General features: G+C 49.4%; 2 protein-coding genes across 2 annotated transcripts in view; both read right to left on the minus strand.

Moving 5' to 3' along the window:
* PSMC6 (proteasome 26S subunit, ATPase 6) overlaps nt 1-19592 on the minus strand; it is a 126286-nt gene that overhangs the window by 72823 nt on the left and 33871 nt on the right. The gene's annotated exons all lie outside the window — the stretch shown is intronic.
* On the minus strand, nt 101-14890 carry GPR137C (G protein-coupled receptor 137C). The gene is made up of 7 exons (XM_056851132.1): nt 14546-14890; nt 8319-8362; nt 7773-8001; nt 5919-6068; nt 4417-4542; nt 3517-3641; nt 101-215 (listed from the first exon to the last, which is right to left on the minus strand). The coding sequence occupies exons 1-7, from the start codon at nt 14888-14890 to the stop codon at nt 101-103; spliced, it is 1134 nt and encodes a 377-aa protein (XP_056707110.1).

Raw genomic sequence — 19592 nt, forward strand, 5'->3', positions numbered from 1 at the left:
TCTTCACACCTGCTGGCGTCCCCACCAAAAGATGTGCCATCATCAGTTCTGGGGTGCCAGGAGAAAATTGTGCGGAGCCTTTGACTCCGCACCTCCACGCTCAAAGAGAAGAGGGGGCAGCAACCACGCTAGATGCACTCAGGGGAGGTATCACGCTGCCGTTGTCACTCTCCGTCAGAGAACCGTACCAGCCGGAGTTCTGGGGAGTAGCCAAGCTATGGAGAGAAGAAACAAAAAAGATAAAAGCGGGCCAGAATGCCAGAGCTTGATCTGGCAAAGAAAATACATCAGCAGTACAAGATAAACACAACAGCCCTGCAGAACACAATTGACTAACATTAACGGTTCTATGCACACAAGCATCTTGATTGTACTGTATCAGCGTTGCATGGTTGCACAAAGGAAGACTTTTGGTGCATGCTTCAGAGCACATGACAAGGGATTCATGTTTAGCATGTGCCTGTATGTCAAGATGACATAAGAGCAGCCCTGCTGGATCAGACCAGTGGCCCACCTAATCCAGCATCCCTGTTTCACACTGTGGCAATCCAGTTACCCTGGAGGGCCAACAAACAGGGCAGAAAGGCCAAAGCATCTCTCCAGATATTGCATTCTAGGTATACTGCCTCTGACTATGGAGGTTCCCTATAGTCACCACATGCACATATATGGGACTTAGCAATTCAACTGCTAAACCAGACCAGGCATCGGTGTGTTGAAATGGCTCCATCCAGTTGCTTATAAAAATTAAGATTGCAAGTCCATGCAAGGAAAATATCTGGTTCTCCCCCCATTGTAGATGTGGGGCTGAGTGGGCTTCCTAAGGCCACCCCCTGTAGAATTTTTCACTGTGGGAGATTTTGAACTGGAAGCTTTACATCTCTTAGCCTGCCACCGTTCCACCCATCACAGTCTCTGAAGAAAGTCCCTTCTGGGTATCGCAGTCTCTAGTTCCCCTCAAAGCCAAAATAAGGTTTGGCTGGGCCTTACAGAATCAGAGTTGGAAGGGACCACCAGGGTCATCTAGTCCAACCCCCTGCACAATGCAGGAAATTAACAACTACCTCCCCCCACATCCCCAGTGACCCCAAACCCCCCCGCCATGCAGGATCCCACAATCAAAGCACTCCCGACAGATAGCCATCTAGCCTCTGCTTAAAGACTTCCAAAGATGGGGACTCCACCACCCTCTGAGGCAGCGCATTCCACCGTCGAACAGCCCTCACTGTCAGAAAGTTCTTCCTAACGTTTAGGTGGAATCACTTTTCTATTAGTTTAAATCCATTACTCCGTGTCCTAGTCTCTGGAGCAACAGAGAACAAGCTAATTCCCTCATCAACATGACATCCCTTCAAATATTTAAATATGGCTATCATGTCTTCCCTCAACCTTCTCTTTTCCAAACTAAACAAACCCAACTCCCTAAGTCTCTCCTCATAGGGCATGGATTCCAGACCTTTGACCATTCTGGTCGCCCTCCTCTGGACACGCTCCAACTTGTCAACATACTTCTTAAATTGTGGAGCCAAAAACTGAACACAGTATTCCAAGTGAGGTTTGACCAATGCAGAATACAGTGGTAGTATTACTTCCCCTGATCTAGACACAATACTCCTATTGATGCAGCCCAGAATTGCGTTGGCCTTCTTAGCCGCCACATCACACTGTTGACTCATGTTCAGTTTGTGGTCCACTAAGACTCCCAGATCTCTTTCACATATACTATTGTCAAGTCAACTATCTCCCATCCTGTACCTGTGCCTTATGTTGTTTCTGCCTAGGTGAAGTACTTTATACTTCTCCCTATTGAAATCCATTTTATTGCTTATGGCCCAGCTCTCCAGTCTATCGAGGTCATTCTGAACTCTGACCCTACCCTCCGGGGTATTAACTACCCCTCCTAACTTGGTGTCATCTGCAAATTTGATTAGCATGCTCTCTATTCCGTCATCCAAGTAATTTATAAAAATATTAAATAGTACCGGTCCCAGGACAGACCCCTGTGGTATCCCACTGGTCACTCCTCTCCAGGATGAAGTTGTGCCATTAATGAGCACCCTTTGGGTTCGGTTGGTCAACCAATTCCCAGTCCACCTAACAGTAGCAGTGTCCAGCCCACATTTTACTAGCTTTGTTTCAAGAAGATCATGGGGAACTTTATCAAAGGCTTTACTGAAATCAAGGCACACTACATCTACAGCATTCCCTTCATGTTACCATACCTGTCACTCTTTCAAAAAAAGATATGAGATTAGTTTGGCATGACCTGTTTTTAACTGGAGATGCCGGGGATTGAACTTGGGACCTCCTGCTTGTCAAGCAGAGGCTCTACCACTGAGCCACAGCCCCTTCCCAGATTGTACTGCCTAAAATGTAAGGTAAAGACATTATAGGAAACACTCCAGTTCCCCGCATGTAGTAAATTAGCTCATCAGGAGAGAGTTTTAGCGTTCCCAATGAGCTCATTTACTACATGCACGGAGCACTCAGAAGTTAGTGTGTCTTGTTGGATACCACATTAACATATGAATTGGCAACCTCATCGCATGATCTGCAACTTTCCTTCCTTGCATGGCTACTGTTTGACTTTTGTGTTTGTGTTGCCACCGAGTTGTCTCCGACTTATGGTGACCCTATGAATGAATGACCTCCAAAACATCTTCCGCTTAATAGCCCTGCTCAGGCAAACTGAGGCTTCCTTGAGGGAGTCAATCTATCTCCTGTTGGGTCGTCCACTTTTCCTAGCATGATTGCTTTTCCAGCGAGTCTCGTCCTCTCAACTGTTAGAATTACCAAGGTTATACAGCTGAGCCACTGAATGTGTGTTAAGTGCCGTTAAGTCGCTTCCGACTCATGGCGACCCTATGAATCAATGTCCTCCAAAACATTCTTTCCTTAATAGCCTTGCTCAGGTCTTGCAAATTGAAGGCTGTGGCTTCCTTTATTGAGTCAATCCATCTCCTGTTGGGTCTTCCTCTTTTCCTGCTGCCCTCAACTTTTCCTAGCATGATTGTCTTTTCATAATGTGACCAAAGTACGACAGCCTCAGTTGAGTCATTTTAGCTTCTAGGGAGAGTGCAGGCTTGATTTGATCTAGAACCCACTGGTTTTTTGGACAGTCCACGGTATCCGTAACCCTCTCCTCCAACACCCCATTTCAAAGGAATCTACTTTCTATCAGCTTGATATCCTATCAACCTGAGCCACTGTGTGTGTGTGTGTGTGTGTATAAAGTGCCAAGTCGCAGCCGACTCATGGCGACCCCTTTTTGGGGCTTTCATGGCAACAGACTAACAGAGGTGGTTTTGCCAGTGCCTTCCTCTGCCCAGCAACCCTGGACTTCCTTAGTGGTCTCCCATCCAAATACTAACCAGGGCTGACCCTGCTTAGCTTCTGAGATCGGATGAGATCAGGCTAGCCGGGGCCTGAGCCACTAGAAAACCACAAATGTCCCATACAGAGAAAGACACAGGTTAAAAGTCATACTTATAACATTACCCCACACAGCCTCCCTACCTTCCTCCTTCTCCTCTTCCTCCCTCAAGCCTGGGCAAATCGTCATCACTGTCATACCGCCGGGGATTGTCAAAGAAGTAGGCCCGGGAGCTGAAGCTGTGGCTGTTGACCATTCCGGCAGGCGCCTTGACAGGTTGAGAGAGAGAGAGAGAGAGAGATTGTTATTTAAACAATGAATACTGAACTATCTGGGAGCTATTGGGATTTGGGGGGGAGGAGATAGGGCTTTCCAATTTTCCTTGTTGCCTCAGCTCACCCCCTCTGCCCTTAGCCCCCACACACCCCTTTTGCTCCTTTCCTGTCTTTCTTACCAGTTTTCCTTCTCATTTTTCCTACCCACCAACTCTCCCCCCCCGCATGCACTTAAAGTTTCAAACTAAAAATGCAGCAGCCATTTTGGAGTACCTAGGCAACCACAGACAACACGGGTGGTGATGTCTGCAATTACCTAGGCAACCCAAAATGGCTGCCAAGATCTCGTGAGGTAATGCCATGTGATCCCAGCATTTTACAAGTATTTTAAATTTACGTTTTTTCTGCAGACTTGGGGTTTCCCACAGATCTGTAGAAAACAACTTCCATTTCTGGACCAGCTGCCATCATGTAGATTTTTTTGATGCGCATTCTGGCACCATGGCCAGAATTGGATCATACACAGCGAAAACAGTCTCCTGGGAGAGGGTGAGCGGCAACATCTCTGCCTAAGTTTTAGTACCGCTTCCACAAGCGGAAAAGCCTCCTGCCACAAATTTGGCTATTTTTCATTGGGCTAGTGGCCGTTCCTGTTTAATCGTTTTGCATGTGCATTTCAAACTGTTTTAGCCATTATTCCTACTGCTGTGCACACGTGCATGCATGTAAACAGAAATCTAGACAAAGGAAACCCCACCGCCACCTTACCAAGTTCTGTGACAGCCTCTGCGCTTGGAAGAACAGGACCACAAACACAATTGGCACAAGTTCCCAGATGAAAAGGACCACCCCAAAGACCACGTACTCCTCACTGCTGACTTCTTCCCCTCGAGCCTGCAGAAACGGAGCAAGCATCTAAACTCAAAGGTCATGCACACAGGTACAAGCGAGTAAGCGAGCAGCTCAGTTATATCCTTTCACAAGCTTGAAGATAAACTACTACTAAGTGCTGCACGTGGGGCTTCCCTTGAGGACTGATCAGCTCATCCAGCTCATCTTTTATTTCAAGAGTGTGATACACTGCCCTTCTACCTTGTGCCTATTTCAGGTTACATTAAATAATAAAAACATAGGTTAATAATAAAATGAGCAAATAATGGCAGAGTACAACTGCTAATGCACAGAAAAGTTTGCTGCACTGGTACTTCCTGAATTCAAAGAGATAGTTTTGACCCTTCAAGTTGACTGCACTTCTTTCAATGCAAGGACTCATGAACACATGAAGCTGCCTCATGCTGAATCAGGCGCTTGGCCCATCAAGGTCTGTACTGACTACTCAGACCGGCAGTAGCTTTCTAGGTCTCAGGCTGAAGTATTTCAAATCACCTGGCCTTTTTAACTGGAGATGCTGGGGATTGAACCTGGGATATTGGCAGATGCTTTACCACCAAGCCATGGCCCCTTGCTATACGGTTCTGTCAAGCAGTTCCTTAATATGCGAGGGGCTCTTGCAGGCCTCTTTCCCTTTGGGGGAGAGAGGGAGGTGCCACAGCTCAGTGGCACATGCTTGACATGGGAGGTCTCCAAAAAGGGTGGGTCCTCACCAACCAGGAACGGACCACCCACGTGTTTACCAGCAGCGTGGGGGGGGGGGAGGTAATGAGACTGACAAATTAGGGGAGGGGCTGTGGCTCAATGGCAGAACATCTGCTTAGCACACAAAAGGTCCGAGGTTCAATCTCTGCCACCTCCAGTTGAAAAGATCAGGCAGTAGGGGATGGGAAAGATCTCAGCTGGAAATCCAGGAGAGCAGCTGCCACTCAGAGTAGACAATACTGGCCTTGATGGACTAGAAGAGTTGGTTTTTATATGCCGACTTCCTCTACCACTTAAGGAAGAATCCAGCCATCTTACAGTCACCTTCCCCTCCCCACAACAGACACCCTGAGCGGAAGGTGAGGCTGAGAGAGTGTGACTAGCTCAAGTTCACCCAGCTGGCTTAATGTGTAGGAGTGGGGAACCAAATCCAGTTCACCAGATTAGCCTTTGCTGCTCATGTGGAGGAGTGGGGAATCAAACGCGGTTCTGAAAGATCAGACTCCACCGCTCTTAACCACTACACCACGCTGGCTAATGGTCTGGTTCAGTATAAGGCAGCTTCATGTATTCACATGTGTGTTCAAATAGGTTCAGGAAGTGCTGAAGCAAGGCACAACACCTAACTTATGGGGACCATTGGGGGGGGGGTCTGGTTCAGAGGCCTTCATTACCTGATCCAAAAGGCTGTCCCAGCCATAGTTGAAGGGACTGGGCACATGGTCAGGGGAGATAGCCACTGCCACCAAGTTATAGAAGGCCCTCGACGAGCACAACAGGATGAACACCGAACCCACAATGAGAGCTTGGCAGAGAGATGTACCCTAGAGGGGGGAAAAGCGCAAAAGAGAAAGAGGCGCATTAACAACACAAAAGTTTGGAACCTAGCTCTTTCTCCGCTTAAGCGCTTATTTTATGCTGGGTCAATTGTGTGCAGAGGAAAGGACCCAGAACAGCTATGCACTGAAACACCGCTTTTAAACCATTTGAGCACACCGAGCTGCAGAGAAATGGATGCGACCGAGAAGCGCTGGGTTGTTCGAGTAGCCCCAAGGATAGCCAGATGGCTCTTATCGGAAAAGGAAGACGCAAGATGGTTGGCTATTGGATCTCCCACATGGGAGACTGGCAGCTCCCACTTTGATCTGCTATGAAGCAACCAGCCCAGTTAGAGGAAGTTGTTTATTTTTTTTGCCAGCTAGTCACATCTGACTTATGGCAACCCCCGATGGGGTTTTCAAGGCAAGAGACCTTCAGAGGTGGTCTGCGGTTGCCTGCCTCCGTGTCATGATCCTGGCATTCCTGGGACATCTCCCAGCCAAATACTTTGCCAGGCTGACCCTGCTTAGCTTCTGAGATCTGACAAGACCAGGTTAGCCTAGGCCAGCAGTTCCCAAACTCTGAGTCATGGAGCACCTTGCAGGAGAGAAATTCATAGAAGAATAGAGTTGGAAGGAACCACCAGGGTCATCTAGTCCAACCCCCTGCACAATGCAGGAAATCCACAACTACCTCTCTCCCCGGCACTCCCAGTGACCTCTACTCCATGCCCAGAAGATGGCCAGGATGCCCTCCCTCTCCATCATATGCCTAAAGTCATAGAATCAGCATTGCTGACAGATGGTCATCGAGCCTCTGCTTAAAAACCTCCAGGGAAGGAGAGCTGACCACCTCCTGAGGAAGCCTGTTCCACTGAGGAACCGCTCTGTTAGAAAATTCTTCCTAATGTCTTGACAGAAACTCTTTTGATTTCATTTCAAACCGTTGGCTCTGGTCTGACCTTCTAGGGCAGCAGAAAACAACTCGGCACCATCCTCTATATGACAGCCCTTCAAGTACTTGAAGATGGTTATCATATCCCCTCTCAGCCTTCTCCTCTTCAGGCTAAACATACCCAGCTCCTTCAACCTTTCCTCATAGGACTTGATCTCCAGACCCCTTGCCAATTCATGGAGCTGAGAGAGCATGACTCGCCCAAGGTTACCCAGCTGGCTTCATGTGGAATGGGTAAGCAAATCCAGTTCACCAGATCAGCCTCTGCCACTCATGTGGAGGAGTGGGGAATCAAACCTGGTTCTCCAGATTATAGAGTCCACTGTTCCAAACCACCGCTCTTAATCACTGGAAGTGGAAGGCAGCAGTAAAAGAGGAAGACCCAACATGACATGGATTGACTATAAAGGAAGCTATGGCGCTCCATTTGCAAGACCTGAGCAAGACTCTTAAGGATAGAATGCTTTGGAGGTCATTAATTCATAGGGTCGCCATAAGTCATAAGTGACTTGATTGCACATGAAACACGCAATACAGGCCATAGCTCAGCAGTAGAACATCTGCTGGGCATGCGGACGGTCCCAGGTTCAATCCCCGGCATCTCCAGTTAAAGGGACTAGGCAAGTAGGTGATGTTAAAGACCTCTGCCTGAGACCCTGGAGATCCACTGCCACTCTGAGTAGACAATACTGACTTTGATGGTCCAAGGGTCTGATTCAGTATAAGGCAGCTTCATATGTTCTGTGCTCCTTTACCTTGGACTCGAGGTAGACGTTTGCTGAAGACAATCTGGACAGCCGGCACATGCAGTACGCCAGCAAAATGGCACAGAGAATGAAGAGGCTGTCGTTGACGAATGCCCGGGTGAAAACTGCCCATCTCAGCCGATCCTCCGGGGCATCCTCATGAACCAATAACGCACACGTTAAGTTCACAAACAGGAAGAAGAGACTCGTGAATACGGAGGCCAGGTATAAGGCAGTCCTGAAGACAAAGAAACCAGAGTGAAAGAAGGTAATGCAAAGACACTCTTCTCCCGGTTAACATTTTCAGCATTTTTTTCTTCCTATTTCTTTACTGAAAAACCTTCAAAAAAATAGAGGCCTGAAAATCCAGACTAGCTAATGGGCCCCAATGCACACTGACGCGTTGCCTGGAATTCACATAAAGCCCAACAAACCATCCCTATGGCAACCCTATCATTGGTCACTAGTAGCCCCACCAATTAATTACAGGCAGCATTTTAATCGGCAATTGAGACAGCTGATTTAGTAAACTTCAGCCATGGCCACTATTCTTACTTGTATTTGTTGAATTCAGCTGCGCACTTGACTTTGAAGATGACCTGTGAAGACAAACAAGAGAAAGGCCTTATTGTGATCTTAAATCCCACCATAATTTGAGAGTACAGGATGGAATAAAAACAGACTGAATATCAAATAACAGAACCATTAACATTGTATGGTACAAGCAGTGGCCATCCTAACCTCCACCTACCTGCCAAATGCCTCAGGGATGCTCCAAATCAGAGCATGAAAAACGCAATCCTTCCCTGAGGATTTAATCATTTGGTATTCAGGCCTGAAGTGTCCAAGTACGATACATACAGCTGTCAGGGCTAAGAGCCACTAATAGACTTTTCCTCCATGCATTTCTTGATCCCCGTGGAACACAGGTAGGATAATGCTGCTGCAGTCGTCTTGTTTGGGGGCTTCTAGAGGCACCTGGCTGGCCACTGTGTGAACAAACTGCTGGACTTGATGGGCCTCGGTCTGATCCAGCAGGGCTTTTCTCATGTTCTTATGTTCCAAACTCCCCAGCTTGCATCTCAGGCAGGCGCTGCAGCCGTGGCTGAGTGCCCTTGCCAGTTTCGGGTAGAAAAATCAAGCTGCTCTTTGCTCCTTCCCCATTAGAAGCCTTGCCCAGAATGGCCGCCCTGGCCTCGGAAGACTACCAGTCCAACCACTGTGCCAGGCTTTTGGGCAGGAGCATTATTTTCATGTACAAACAAACCCTTTATTTGCAGGGTGACCAAACAGGGTGTTTATCATTGAAGGGAACACCATGCAAAGGCTCCTGCCCATAATAAGAGGATCTCGGTTTAACCCCGTCATGTTAAAACTGCAACATAAGGAAGGCATGCTCCTCTGATCTTGGAGAGAACAGGTATGCATCATCACTAGTATCCATTTTTACTAGTAGCCATGAATATCCATTTTTACTAGTAGCCATGAACACCACATCCTGGGGCAGTGAGCTCCACAATTTCTTCCCTTTTTCTGTTTTGAATCTCTTACCCTCTAGCTTCAGCAGATGACCCCATGTTCTGGCATTAGAGGGAGAAAAGTTTCTCCCTGTCCACTCTCTCCATAACAAGCATAATTTTATAGACCTCTATCATGTCTCCCCTTGACCGCCTTCTTACGAGTCCCATCCTCTGCTGCCAACAGGAACAGCTCCCTGCCCTCCTCTCAGCGACAGCCCTTCAAATACTTCGAGAGCAATCCTGTCCCCTCTCAACCTCCTCTTCTCCAGCCACCCCCGATCATCCTCGTCGCTCTCCTCTGCACCCGCTCGATTCTGTCCACATCCTTTTTGAAGTGAGACCTCCTGAACTGCACACAATTGGTCAGGTGTGGCCTGACCAATACAGTGTACACCGGAATATTAGAAGTCTGTTCAGTTAGTCTGACAACAGCCTTGGTCCAAGCTGTAGAGGCCCAGGATCTTTCATGGAAATGATCTGCTGCCCCCATCAGCGCCTGCTCAACTTGTAAGCGACTTCCGGCTTCCTCCAGCCCCAGAAGCGCTCAATCTCCAAACACTTTCTCTTCTCCATGGAGGCTACACTCAATTTCCCACTTCTCAAGGAAAGGGGAACAAAGAAACGCACAACTGAAATCTGGGAGACAATACTGTGAAAAACAAAAGGGATGAGCAAACCGCTCTAGGGTCTAGAGTACGAATAACTAGGCTGTGGGACTTTTGTCGCTGTTACGGAACTCTTAGTACAACCTTACTGGAACCTTATTAAACCTGGAGTTCCAGCCATTGCTGGGAATGGGCCGTACTACCCGGCCTGTCCTTTAGAGCGCTGCCAATATACAAGGCACTTTACAGATTACACCACAATAGGTCCCACACCCCAAGGATCTTACAATTATCTTAATATGCTGTGGGAGATGTTATTACTTTTGCAGATGGGTCACTTCCTCTTATTATTTCAAAGTATTGATATTCAACACAATGGATAGTTTAATTGTGGCACTCCCTGCCCCCAAATGTGGTGATGGCTGCCAACTTGGAAGGCTTGAAGAGGGGAGCGGACATGTTCATGGAGGAAAGGGGTATTCATGGCTACTAGTTAAAATGGATACCAGTCATGATGCAGACCTATCCTGTCCAGCATGCCTGTTATTTTGGGTGCGGTGGAACACAGGCAGGATGGTGCTGCTGCAGTCGTCTTGTTTGGGAGCTTCCTAGAGGCACCTGGTTGGCCACTGTGTGAACAGACTGCTGGACTTGATGGGCCTCGGTTTGATCCAGCAGGGCTTTTCTTACATTTCGGCTTTAAGAGGGGAGTGGATATGTTCATGGAGGAGAGGGCTATCCATGGCTACTAGTCAAAATGGATACTAGTCATGATGCATACCTATTCTCTCTAGTATCAGAGGAGCATGCCTATTATTTTGGGTGCAGTGGAACACAGGCAGGATAGTACTGCTGCAGTCGTCTTGTTTGGGGGCTTCCTAGAGGCACCTGGTTTGCCACTGTGTAAACAGACTACTGGACTTGATGGGCCCAGCAGGGCCCAGCAGGGCATTTTCTTATGTTCATATCTAATACAGATCAGTGGTGCTCTAGGCTGATCCTGCATTGAGCAGGCGGTTGGACTAGATGGCCTGCATGGCCCCTTCCAACTCTTATGATTCTGTAACTTGCCAGAGCTGGTGAGAAGAATTGCTGGCAAACAGAGCCATCTTTGGGTACCCAAGATAGAAAACACGCCCGCATCCCCTCCCTTCCTGCTGCTGACATGATAAACAAGCCACTGGAAATTCTCCAACACAAGGGAACGTTCCTCCAGCTCTTCTTGCTAGTGTTTTTCCGAAAGAAGATTTGCAGTGGATTCTCACTCCCTCTTTCCTTCGCAGTTGCTATCCTGCAGGAGGCCCACTGCATGACCCCCAATGCAACCACCGCATTTTACACGCAAGATGCTCTGACAGCCTTCTTTTCTTGTCTTTTCAATATTTTTAAAAACAATCTGGATGAGGGTGTGGAGGAACTACTCACTAAATCCACAGATGACACCAAATTGGGAGGAGCAGCAAACACACCAGAAGATATAGAACTGTATGTGAACAAGATCTTGGGGTAAGGGTGGACCGTAATTTAAATATGAGCAGCCAGTGTGATGCAGCGACAAAAAAGGCTAATGCGATATTGGGGTGCAACAACAGAGGCATGATATCCAAATCATAAGATGTCATAGTTTCCCTGCACACTGCATTGGTCAGGCTGCACCTGGAGTATTGTGTGCCGTTCTGGAGGCCTCGCTTCAAAAAAAGATGTGGCCAGAATCAAGCAGGTGCAGAGGAGAGCGACGAGGATGATCAGGGGCCTGGAGACCAAGCCCTATGAGGAAAGGCTGAGGGAGCTGGGAACGTTTAGTCTGGAGAGGAGGAGGTTGAGGGGGGACATGATTGCTCTCTTTTAAGTATTTGAAGGGCTGTCCCTTAGAGGAGGGCAGGGAGCTGTTCCTGTTGGCAGCAGAGGACAGGACTCGCAATAATGGGTTTAAATTGAGGGAGGAAAGGTATTGGCTGGACATTAGGAAACACATTTTTACAGTAAGAGTTGGTCGACAGTGGAATTGGCTACCTAGGGAGGTGGTGAGCTCCCCCTCACTGGCACTCTTCAAGCAGAGGCTGGCTAAACACTTGTCAGGGATGCTCTAGGTTGATCCTGCATTAAGCGGGGGTTGGACTAGATGGCCTCTATGGCCCCTTCCAATTCTATGATTCTTGAGTATACGGCTTTCACACATCTGAAAAAATGGATTCGGCCTCTCAAAGCTTACAACATAATGATGGAGCCAGTATAATGGTTAGTGTAGACACAGGTTCCAACCCCTACTCTGCAATGGAAGCCTGCTAGATGACCTTGGGTCAGTCACACACTCCCAGCCTAACCTACCTCACAGGGTCATTGTGAAGATAAAATGGAGGAAAAGAGAACGCCATATGGTGGGGCTGTGGTTCAGTGGTAGAACATCTGCTTGGCATGCAGAAGGTCCCAGGTTCAATCCCCGGCATCTCCAGTTAAAGGGACTAGGCAGGTATGAGATGGGAAAGACCCTTGCCTGAGACCCTGGAGCGCCGCTGCCGGTCTGAGTAGACAATACTGTCATTAATGGTCCAAGGGTCTGATTCAGTATAAGGCCGCTTCATGTGTTCATGTGCTTTGGGACCCCACTGGGGAGAAAAGCTGGCTATAAATGACACAAACAAACCAATAAATTAAATGCTCTGCCCATCTTTCTGGTTTACCATAAGGAGCGTGCTAAGGTAGCCATCCATTAGCTGCAGGTTACAGAAGGGGAAACAGAGGCACGCAGACGTAAGATTTGCCCAAAGCGTCCCAATGAGGTCATAGCTGACTTGGGGAGTCGGAGCCAGGCAGGCCGGTGAATTAGAACGCTTCACCTTTCGGTGCCCATCGAGATGACCTCAACCATCCCAGCTTGCTTTCTGGAAGGCTACAAACCACACGCAGATGTTCCCTGCAACTTGTCGGTGTCTCTGCGCATGCATGCACACGCACCCGCTTTATCAGGCCAAGCCTCCTGCAGCCCTGATTCTAAGCCCATTTCAGCTGATCATAAATTCCTGTGCTCCTAACGGGGTTTACCCCCCACCCCAAGTAAGTGGGCAGAGGACCACAGCCCAAGGCAATCCCCACCCCCATCGCTCAGCTTCGGCTATTTCCCATCCTTCAGAGTTTATTTCTAACCAGGAGAGCAGCCTCCCCGTCAGGTCGATCATGTGAATGCCTCTCCGCCCCCCTCCCCGCCGGAGAATGAAATCATTGTTGACACCACAGCCTAAGTGACAAGACAATGCTGCAGCGCACTGTTTGGGGGTGTGTGTGTGAAAAAGAAGAAAGGTTCATCTGCAGGTCTGTCCCAAAACTGTGCCTCCAACAGTTGCTAAAGAGTAACATTAAAAGAATGCAAATGAGAAAAAAACCCTCCAGGTCATTTGGTAGGCAAGTCGAGGAAAAATGGGGTGAAGCCCTGGTGCCTAAAATGCAAAAAAAACCCCAAGCCGGACAGCTGGGACTTTTCAGGTTGCACCCAAGGTATAAAGCCAGTTTAAAGGGGGGGGGGAGAACAGCTGATCAACAAAGCCCCCCAGGACTGAGACAAGGGCAAGCCAACCCCCCCCGCGATCCACGCCCACTGCAATGCTTTTTTTTAAATAAATTTTTTAGAATTATCTTTCCAAAATTATCAATCACACAGTTTAACCACAACATAAAGAATATAAAGTAAAGTCAAATAAGTAACATCACGCCCATCGCAACGCTAACCCGTTCAGGCACTAATGCCAGGAAAGGGCTGGGCAAGAAAGGGACCCTTGCAGACCCGGGGAAAGAGCCCGGCCGCGGCAACAATAAGCGGGGGGGGGGGGGCTCCCGAGCGGTGACGTCATGCCAGCCGGCTGTTGCGCCTGCCGAGCGGGGCCGAGGCCGGATTTTTTTTTGCAGCCGAACGCCCGGTCGCTGGAGCCTCCTTTCTTCCCTGTTCCAGCCAGGATCGAACGCTCAAACGTTCTTCGAACGTTCCAGCCAGGATCCAACGCACGGACGTTCTTCGAACGTTCCAGCCAGGATCCAACGCACGGACGTTCTTCGAACGTTCCAGCCAGGATCGAACGCTCGAACGTTCTTCGAACGTTCCAGCCAGGATCGAACGCTCGAACGTTCTTCGAACGTTCCAGCCAGGATCGAACGCACGGACGTTCTTCGAACATTCCAGCCAGGATCGAACGCACGGACGTTCTTCGAACGTTCCAGCCAGGATCGAACGCTCGAACGTTCTAGCCAGGATCGAACGCTCGAACGTTCTTCGAACGTTCCAGCCAGGATCGAACGCTCGAACGTTCTTCGAACGTTCTTCGAACGTCCGTGTGTTCGATCCTGGCTGGAACAGGGAAGAAAGGAGGCTCCAGCGACCGGGCGTTTCCGCCCAGATAATCCAGTTTAACGCCCACCCCCCTCCACGCTGCAAAAGCGATGCAAGGCAAGCCCGAGGCGCGCCTGCCGCGCTACTCTCGAGGAGACCAGGACAAGGCGACGCAAACCCTTGCCAAGGAGACCCGGGCAAGGCGATGCAAACCCGAGGCGCGCTTGCCAAGCTACTCCAGAGGAGACCAGGGCAAGGCGATGCAAACCCTTGCCAAGCTCCTCTCGAGGAGCCCCGGGCGAGGCGCTGCGCTGCCAACCCCGTGCCGGCGGGCCTTACCTCCGCGAAGTAGAGGTTGAGCAGGCAGAGGGCGGCGAAGAGGAGGCAGAGCGGGCAGCAGAAGAGCAGCCAGTGCGCGAAGGGCGGCAGGCGGCGCAGGGCCCCCCCGCGCAGGGCGCCCTGCAGGCAGCAGGCGAAGAGCACGGTGCGCAGCGCCGCCCAGCCCAGGCACACGAACAGGCCGGCCGAGCCGTAGCCCAGCCGCTTCTCCCGCGAGCACAGCAGCCGCCACAGCTGCAGGTAGGCGAAGGCGAACAGGCTGCCGCACAGCGCGGCGAGCAGCACGCTCAGCCCCACCTCCGCCGCCCAGGGCACCACGCCGCCGCCGCCCGCAGCCGGCCCCATAGCGGCCGGGACGCGCCCCCGGGGGTCCGGGCGCCTACAGCCCCATGGCAAGCCCCGCCGCTGCTGCTGCTGCTGCTGCTGCTGCGCGCCCGCCCGCTCCGCCGCGCCGCGCGAGAACCCATCGGCGGCCGGCCCCGCTCCTTTGAGGGGCTCGCCCGGGCCGCGCGCCGCTCCCCATTGGCCCGCCGCCGCGGCCCCGCCCGCGCGGCCCTCCCGTTGGCCGCCGCCCCTTGCCAATCAGGAGGGACGCCCCGCCTCTCCTTTCGCTCTCCCGGGGAGCTGGATTTTGAGGTTGCCGCCGCCCGCCCGCTTCGCCTTTGCACGGGGCTCCGGCTGGCTCCTCTCCGGGTGGGTTTCTCTCCGCCCTCCCGGGTCAGCTGAGACGCCGGAAAGGCAGCCGGGCCTGGACGGCGGTCGGTTGGCAAGAAACCCGTTGCAAAAGGCGGGGGGCTAATCCGGGTTCAGCCTTTGCATTTGGTGTGTGTGTGTGTGTGTCTGTGTTTCTCCTTTTCTCGTCCCGTCGTCGCGACAGCCCTGCGAGGTAGGTGGGCTGAGCGCGTCTGCAACGACCTGGGGATTCGAACAGCTCCTGGACTCTTTCCTTGAATTGCAGTCCAGCCCTAAGGGACGCCCGGGTCATGGCAGCCAAGCGCCGCCCCCCCACTCACCCCCCCCCCGCAGCCTTGCAAACGGCAGCTCTATAGATTTCCTTTTGGCTCCGCCATGCCTGAGCATCCTTCAGGGCTCTCCTTTCCCCACGCCTCTCCCTGCCCTGGGAGCATTGGTTTTCACGGAGACCCCGCCAACCGGGTTGCAAGGGGGGTTGTCAAGCTGGGGCGGGGAGGAGCAGATGGGGGGGTTGGTGCCCGGCCCCCTCCAAGATCCCTCTGGCTTAGCTCTGGGGCTCCCCCACTCTGCTGCTCGGGGAAATCCCACCTGAGTGGCTCCGGGGGAGTAAAGGGAGCTTTCCCGGCTCTTGGGATCGTGGCGGTGAGCTTTGGGTCAGAAGAGGCGAAGGCTTGGGTCAGAGTGAAGCTACCCAGTGAGTGAAGTGCGGTTGGGTATTTGGTAGCTGGGATGGCACAGGCACACACCTCCCCTCCCCAATATTTAGTGGTGGCAAGCCAGAAGACAACCTCTAGCCGACCCTTGGTCCAGAAGAGATCTGCACCTGCCGCTTGGGAGAGAAGTAAGTATATCATAGAATCACAGAGTTGGAAGGGGACCACCAGGGTCATCTAGTCCAACCCCCTGCGCAATGCAGGAAACTCACAACTACCTCCCCCCCACACCCCCAGTGACCCCTAGAAGATGGCCAAGATGCCCTCCCTCTCATCATCTGCTTAAGGTCCTAGAATCAGCATTGCTGACAGATGGCCATCTAGCCTCTTCTTAAAAACCTCCAGGGAAGGAGAGCCCACCACCGTCCGAGGAAGCCTGTTCCACTGAGGAACCACTCTAACTGTTGGAAAGTTCTTCCTAATGTCAAGACGGATGTCTTTGCGACTCTTGAGGTTTTCTGCTTGGGTACCCGTAGTGGTCCACCCTGTACCTACAATTGGGATGGGAATGTAAAGACCCAGACCTAAGCAAATGTCTCTATTGAGTACATTTATATCTTGGCCTTTTCCCAAGGAACCCAGGGCTGTGTGTGGTTCTCCTTTTCTCATTTCATCATCACAATAGCCTCGCGAGGTAGGCTGGCTGACCATGTCTGGCCCAAGGGGACTGCAATGACCTGGGGATTCGAACCCGCGCCTCTCAGATCCCAGTCTGGCCACTGTGACTCACTCGCTGTAGGCAGGAAAGCTCATAAATGGACCCTGGTGGGCCTTATCTCCAAATAAACATGGTAGTGGGCTGAAAATAGAAACAGCAACAACTTCCTAATTATAAGAAGCGTGTTTGTCATTGAAATATGCCCAGTTCTGTGAGTTGTATACTCTCGGTGTGCAAAAATAGGCCAATACAGTAGCTCCAAGATATCCCAAGTCCATTTGTCTGACATAAACTATGCCGTGTACTGGTTAGAAACCAGAGTTCTAACCCTCACTCAAGTCATTTACTTATTATTTGTTTTATTTACAGAATTTATATTCCACCTTTCAGTTCTCACAAGGCGGCTAACAATTTAAAACATGCATGATAAAAATCACATTTTAACCCACTCGCCCCAAATGCACATCATTAAAATAAATTGTAAAAACAGCTCATTAAAACATTGGTTAGGAAGAAGAGCTTGCTGAGGGGATTTATTTATTTCATTCATTCATTTGTACCCCGCCTTTCTCCCCAATGGGGATTCATGGCTGCTTACATCGTTCTCCTCTCCTCCATTTTATTCTCACAACAACCCTGTGAGGTAGGCTAGACCGAGAGCATGACTGGCCCAAGGTCACCCAGCAAGCTTCGATGGCACGAGTAGAGATTCAAACCTGGGTCTCCCAGATCCTAGTCCAGTAATCTTAACCACTGCACTGTTTGTGGAAGATAGCAACAGGATAGATTAATCTCCCTGGGAGGAGTGTTCCAAAGCTTTGGTGCCATGATCAAAAAGGCTCCCGGGTTGTGAGTGTGTGCGAAGTGCCATCAAATCGCTTCTGACCCATGGCGACCCTATGAATTAATGGCCTCCAAAATGCCCTGTCGTTAATAGCCTTGCTTAGGTCTTGCAAATGGAGGACCATGGATTACTTTATGGGTTGAACCCATCTCCTGTTGGGTCTTCCTCTTTTCCTGCTGCTTTTAACTTTTCCTAGCATTATTCTCTTTTCCAGGGACTCTTGTCTTCTCATAATGTGACCAAAGTATAATAGCCTCAGTTCGGTCATTTTAGCTTCTAGGGAAAGTTCAGGCTTGATTTGATCTATAACCCACTGATTTGTCTTTTTGGCAGTCCACGGTATCCGTAACACTCTCCTCCAACACCACATTTCATAGGAATCTACTTCCTTCCTGTCAGCTTTCTTCATTGTTCAACTTCCACATCCATACACTTAAGAATCTTTTCTAGCTCCTTTATGGCTGCCCTTCCCAGCCTCAATCTCCTTCTGATTTCATGGTTGCAGTCTCCCTTTTGGTTAATAACGGAGCCAAGGAATAAAAAGTCTTGAACAACCTCAGTTTCTTTGTCAACCTTTAAATTACGAAATTCCCCAGTAGTCATTACTTGGTGTTCAGCTGTAGTCCTGCTTTGGCACTTTCTGCTTTAACCTTCATCAGGAGTCGTTTCAGGTCTTCACTGTTATCTGCCAGTAATGTGGTGTCATCTGCATATCTCAAAGTGTTCATGTTCCTTCCACTAGTTTTCACTCCACTTTCATCTAAGGGGGTTGCCGCACTTGTATTCCCAGCAATGTATTAAGAGTTTGAAAACGTTATAAAAAATACTGTTCGCACTTTGTTTGGCCCCTTTAGCTGTGAAGACGTCTTCCAACCATTTATAAGCTGTGGTATCCAAAAACCCTTTTAAAGCGATGTTTTTTATAACATTTTCAAACTCTTAATACGTCGCTGGGAATACAAAGTGCGGTAACCCCCTGAATCTGACCCAGTTTTCTTTATGATATTTTCTGCATAGAGATTGAAGAGACTGGGAGATAAAATACATCCTTGTCTGACACCTTTGCCAGTTGGAAACCATTCTGTTTCTCTATATTGTGTCCTGACAGTAGCCTCTTGTCCAGAGTACAGGTTGCGCATCAAAACGATCAGATGTAGAGGCACACCTATTTCCTTTAAAACCAGCCATAGCTTTTCCTGACCCACACAGTCAAAAGCTTTTCTGTAATCTATGAAACACAAGCTGATTTTATTGTCGAAGGCTTTCACGGTCAGAGTTCATTGGTTCTTGTAGGTTATCCGGGCTGTGTGACCATGGTCACACGTGAACCAACAAGCTGATTTTCTTCTGAAATTCTCATCTGTTCCAGTAACCAACATACATTTGCAATATGATTTCTAGCATCTCTTCCTTTTCTGAATCCAGCTTGAACATCTGGCATTTCTCGTTCCATATATGGTAACAGCCCATCTTAAAGCCTGTTTTCTGAACCATAAGGACTAGGAACATCATGTATTCTCTGTCTGCCTTGCTGTGATTTCTGTCTCAATGCCGCAAATCGCAAGTTCAGTTTATTAATTTTTTTACATTCGGTAAAATTATCAAAGTTTTAGGTGCTTCTGAGATGCTGAAAATTGTTGGGAAGTGGAAAAGGTGTAGGGGGGGGCGGGAGAAGCAGATAACCCCTCTTCAAAGATAATCTACCAAGCCCATAAGCATGAAGAAAGCTATGCTTGTGAATAGACTGACTGTTTGGTAATGAGCCCGCAATCTTCTGTAGATAAGCTCTTATGGCTGGTTCTGCTTTTTTCTGGCAAGGAATCTGCAGGTGGGGTAAAATTTGCTGGAATCCCCCCTGATGGGAAGTGGAAGAATATCTGCTCTTTTTTTTTTTTTTAATTGTGGCTTTATTTACTCTGAAACATTGCCCGTTGCCATTTAAAAAAAAATCTAAGATCAATGTTTATTTATCTAAGACATTTTTATTGCTCTGTTCTGTTGAAAAAACCCTGCCAAGGTGTCTCCTGGTCAAATTACATCAAGATAGTATTAATAGAATAAAATAAAACTGAGTGAAGGAGAACCTGAGATAGCATGGAGTAGCCTATCAATAGAACTTGACAGCCCCATATCAGCAGG

Source organism: Euleptes europaea, chromosome 6, assembly GCF_029931775.1.
Source record: "Euleptes europaea isolate rEulEur1 chromosome 6, rEulEur1.hap1, whole genome shotgun sequence".
Taxonomy (NCBI): domain Eukaryota; kingdom Metazoa; phylum Chordata; class Lepidosauria; order Squamata; family Sphaerodactylidae; genus Euleptes; species Euleptes europaea.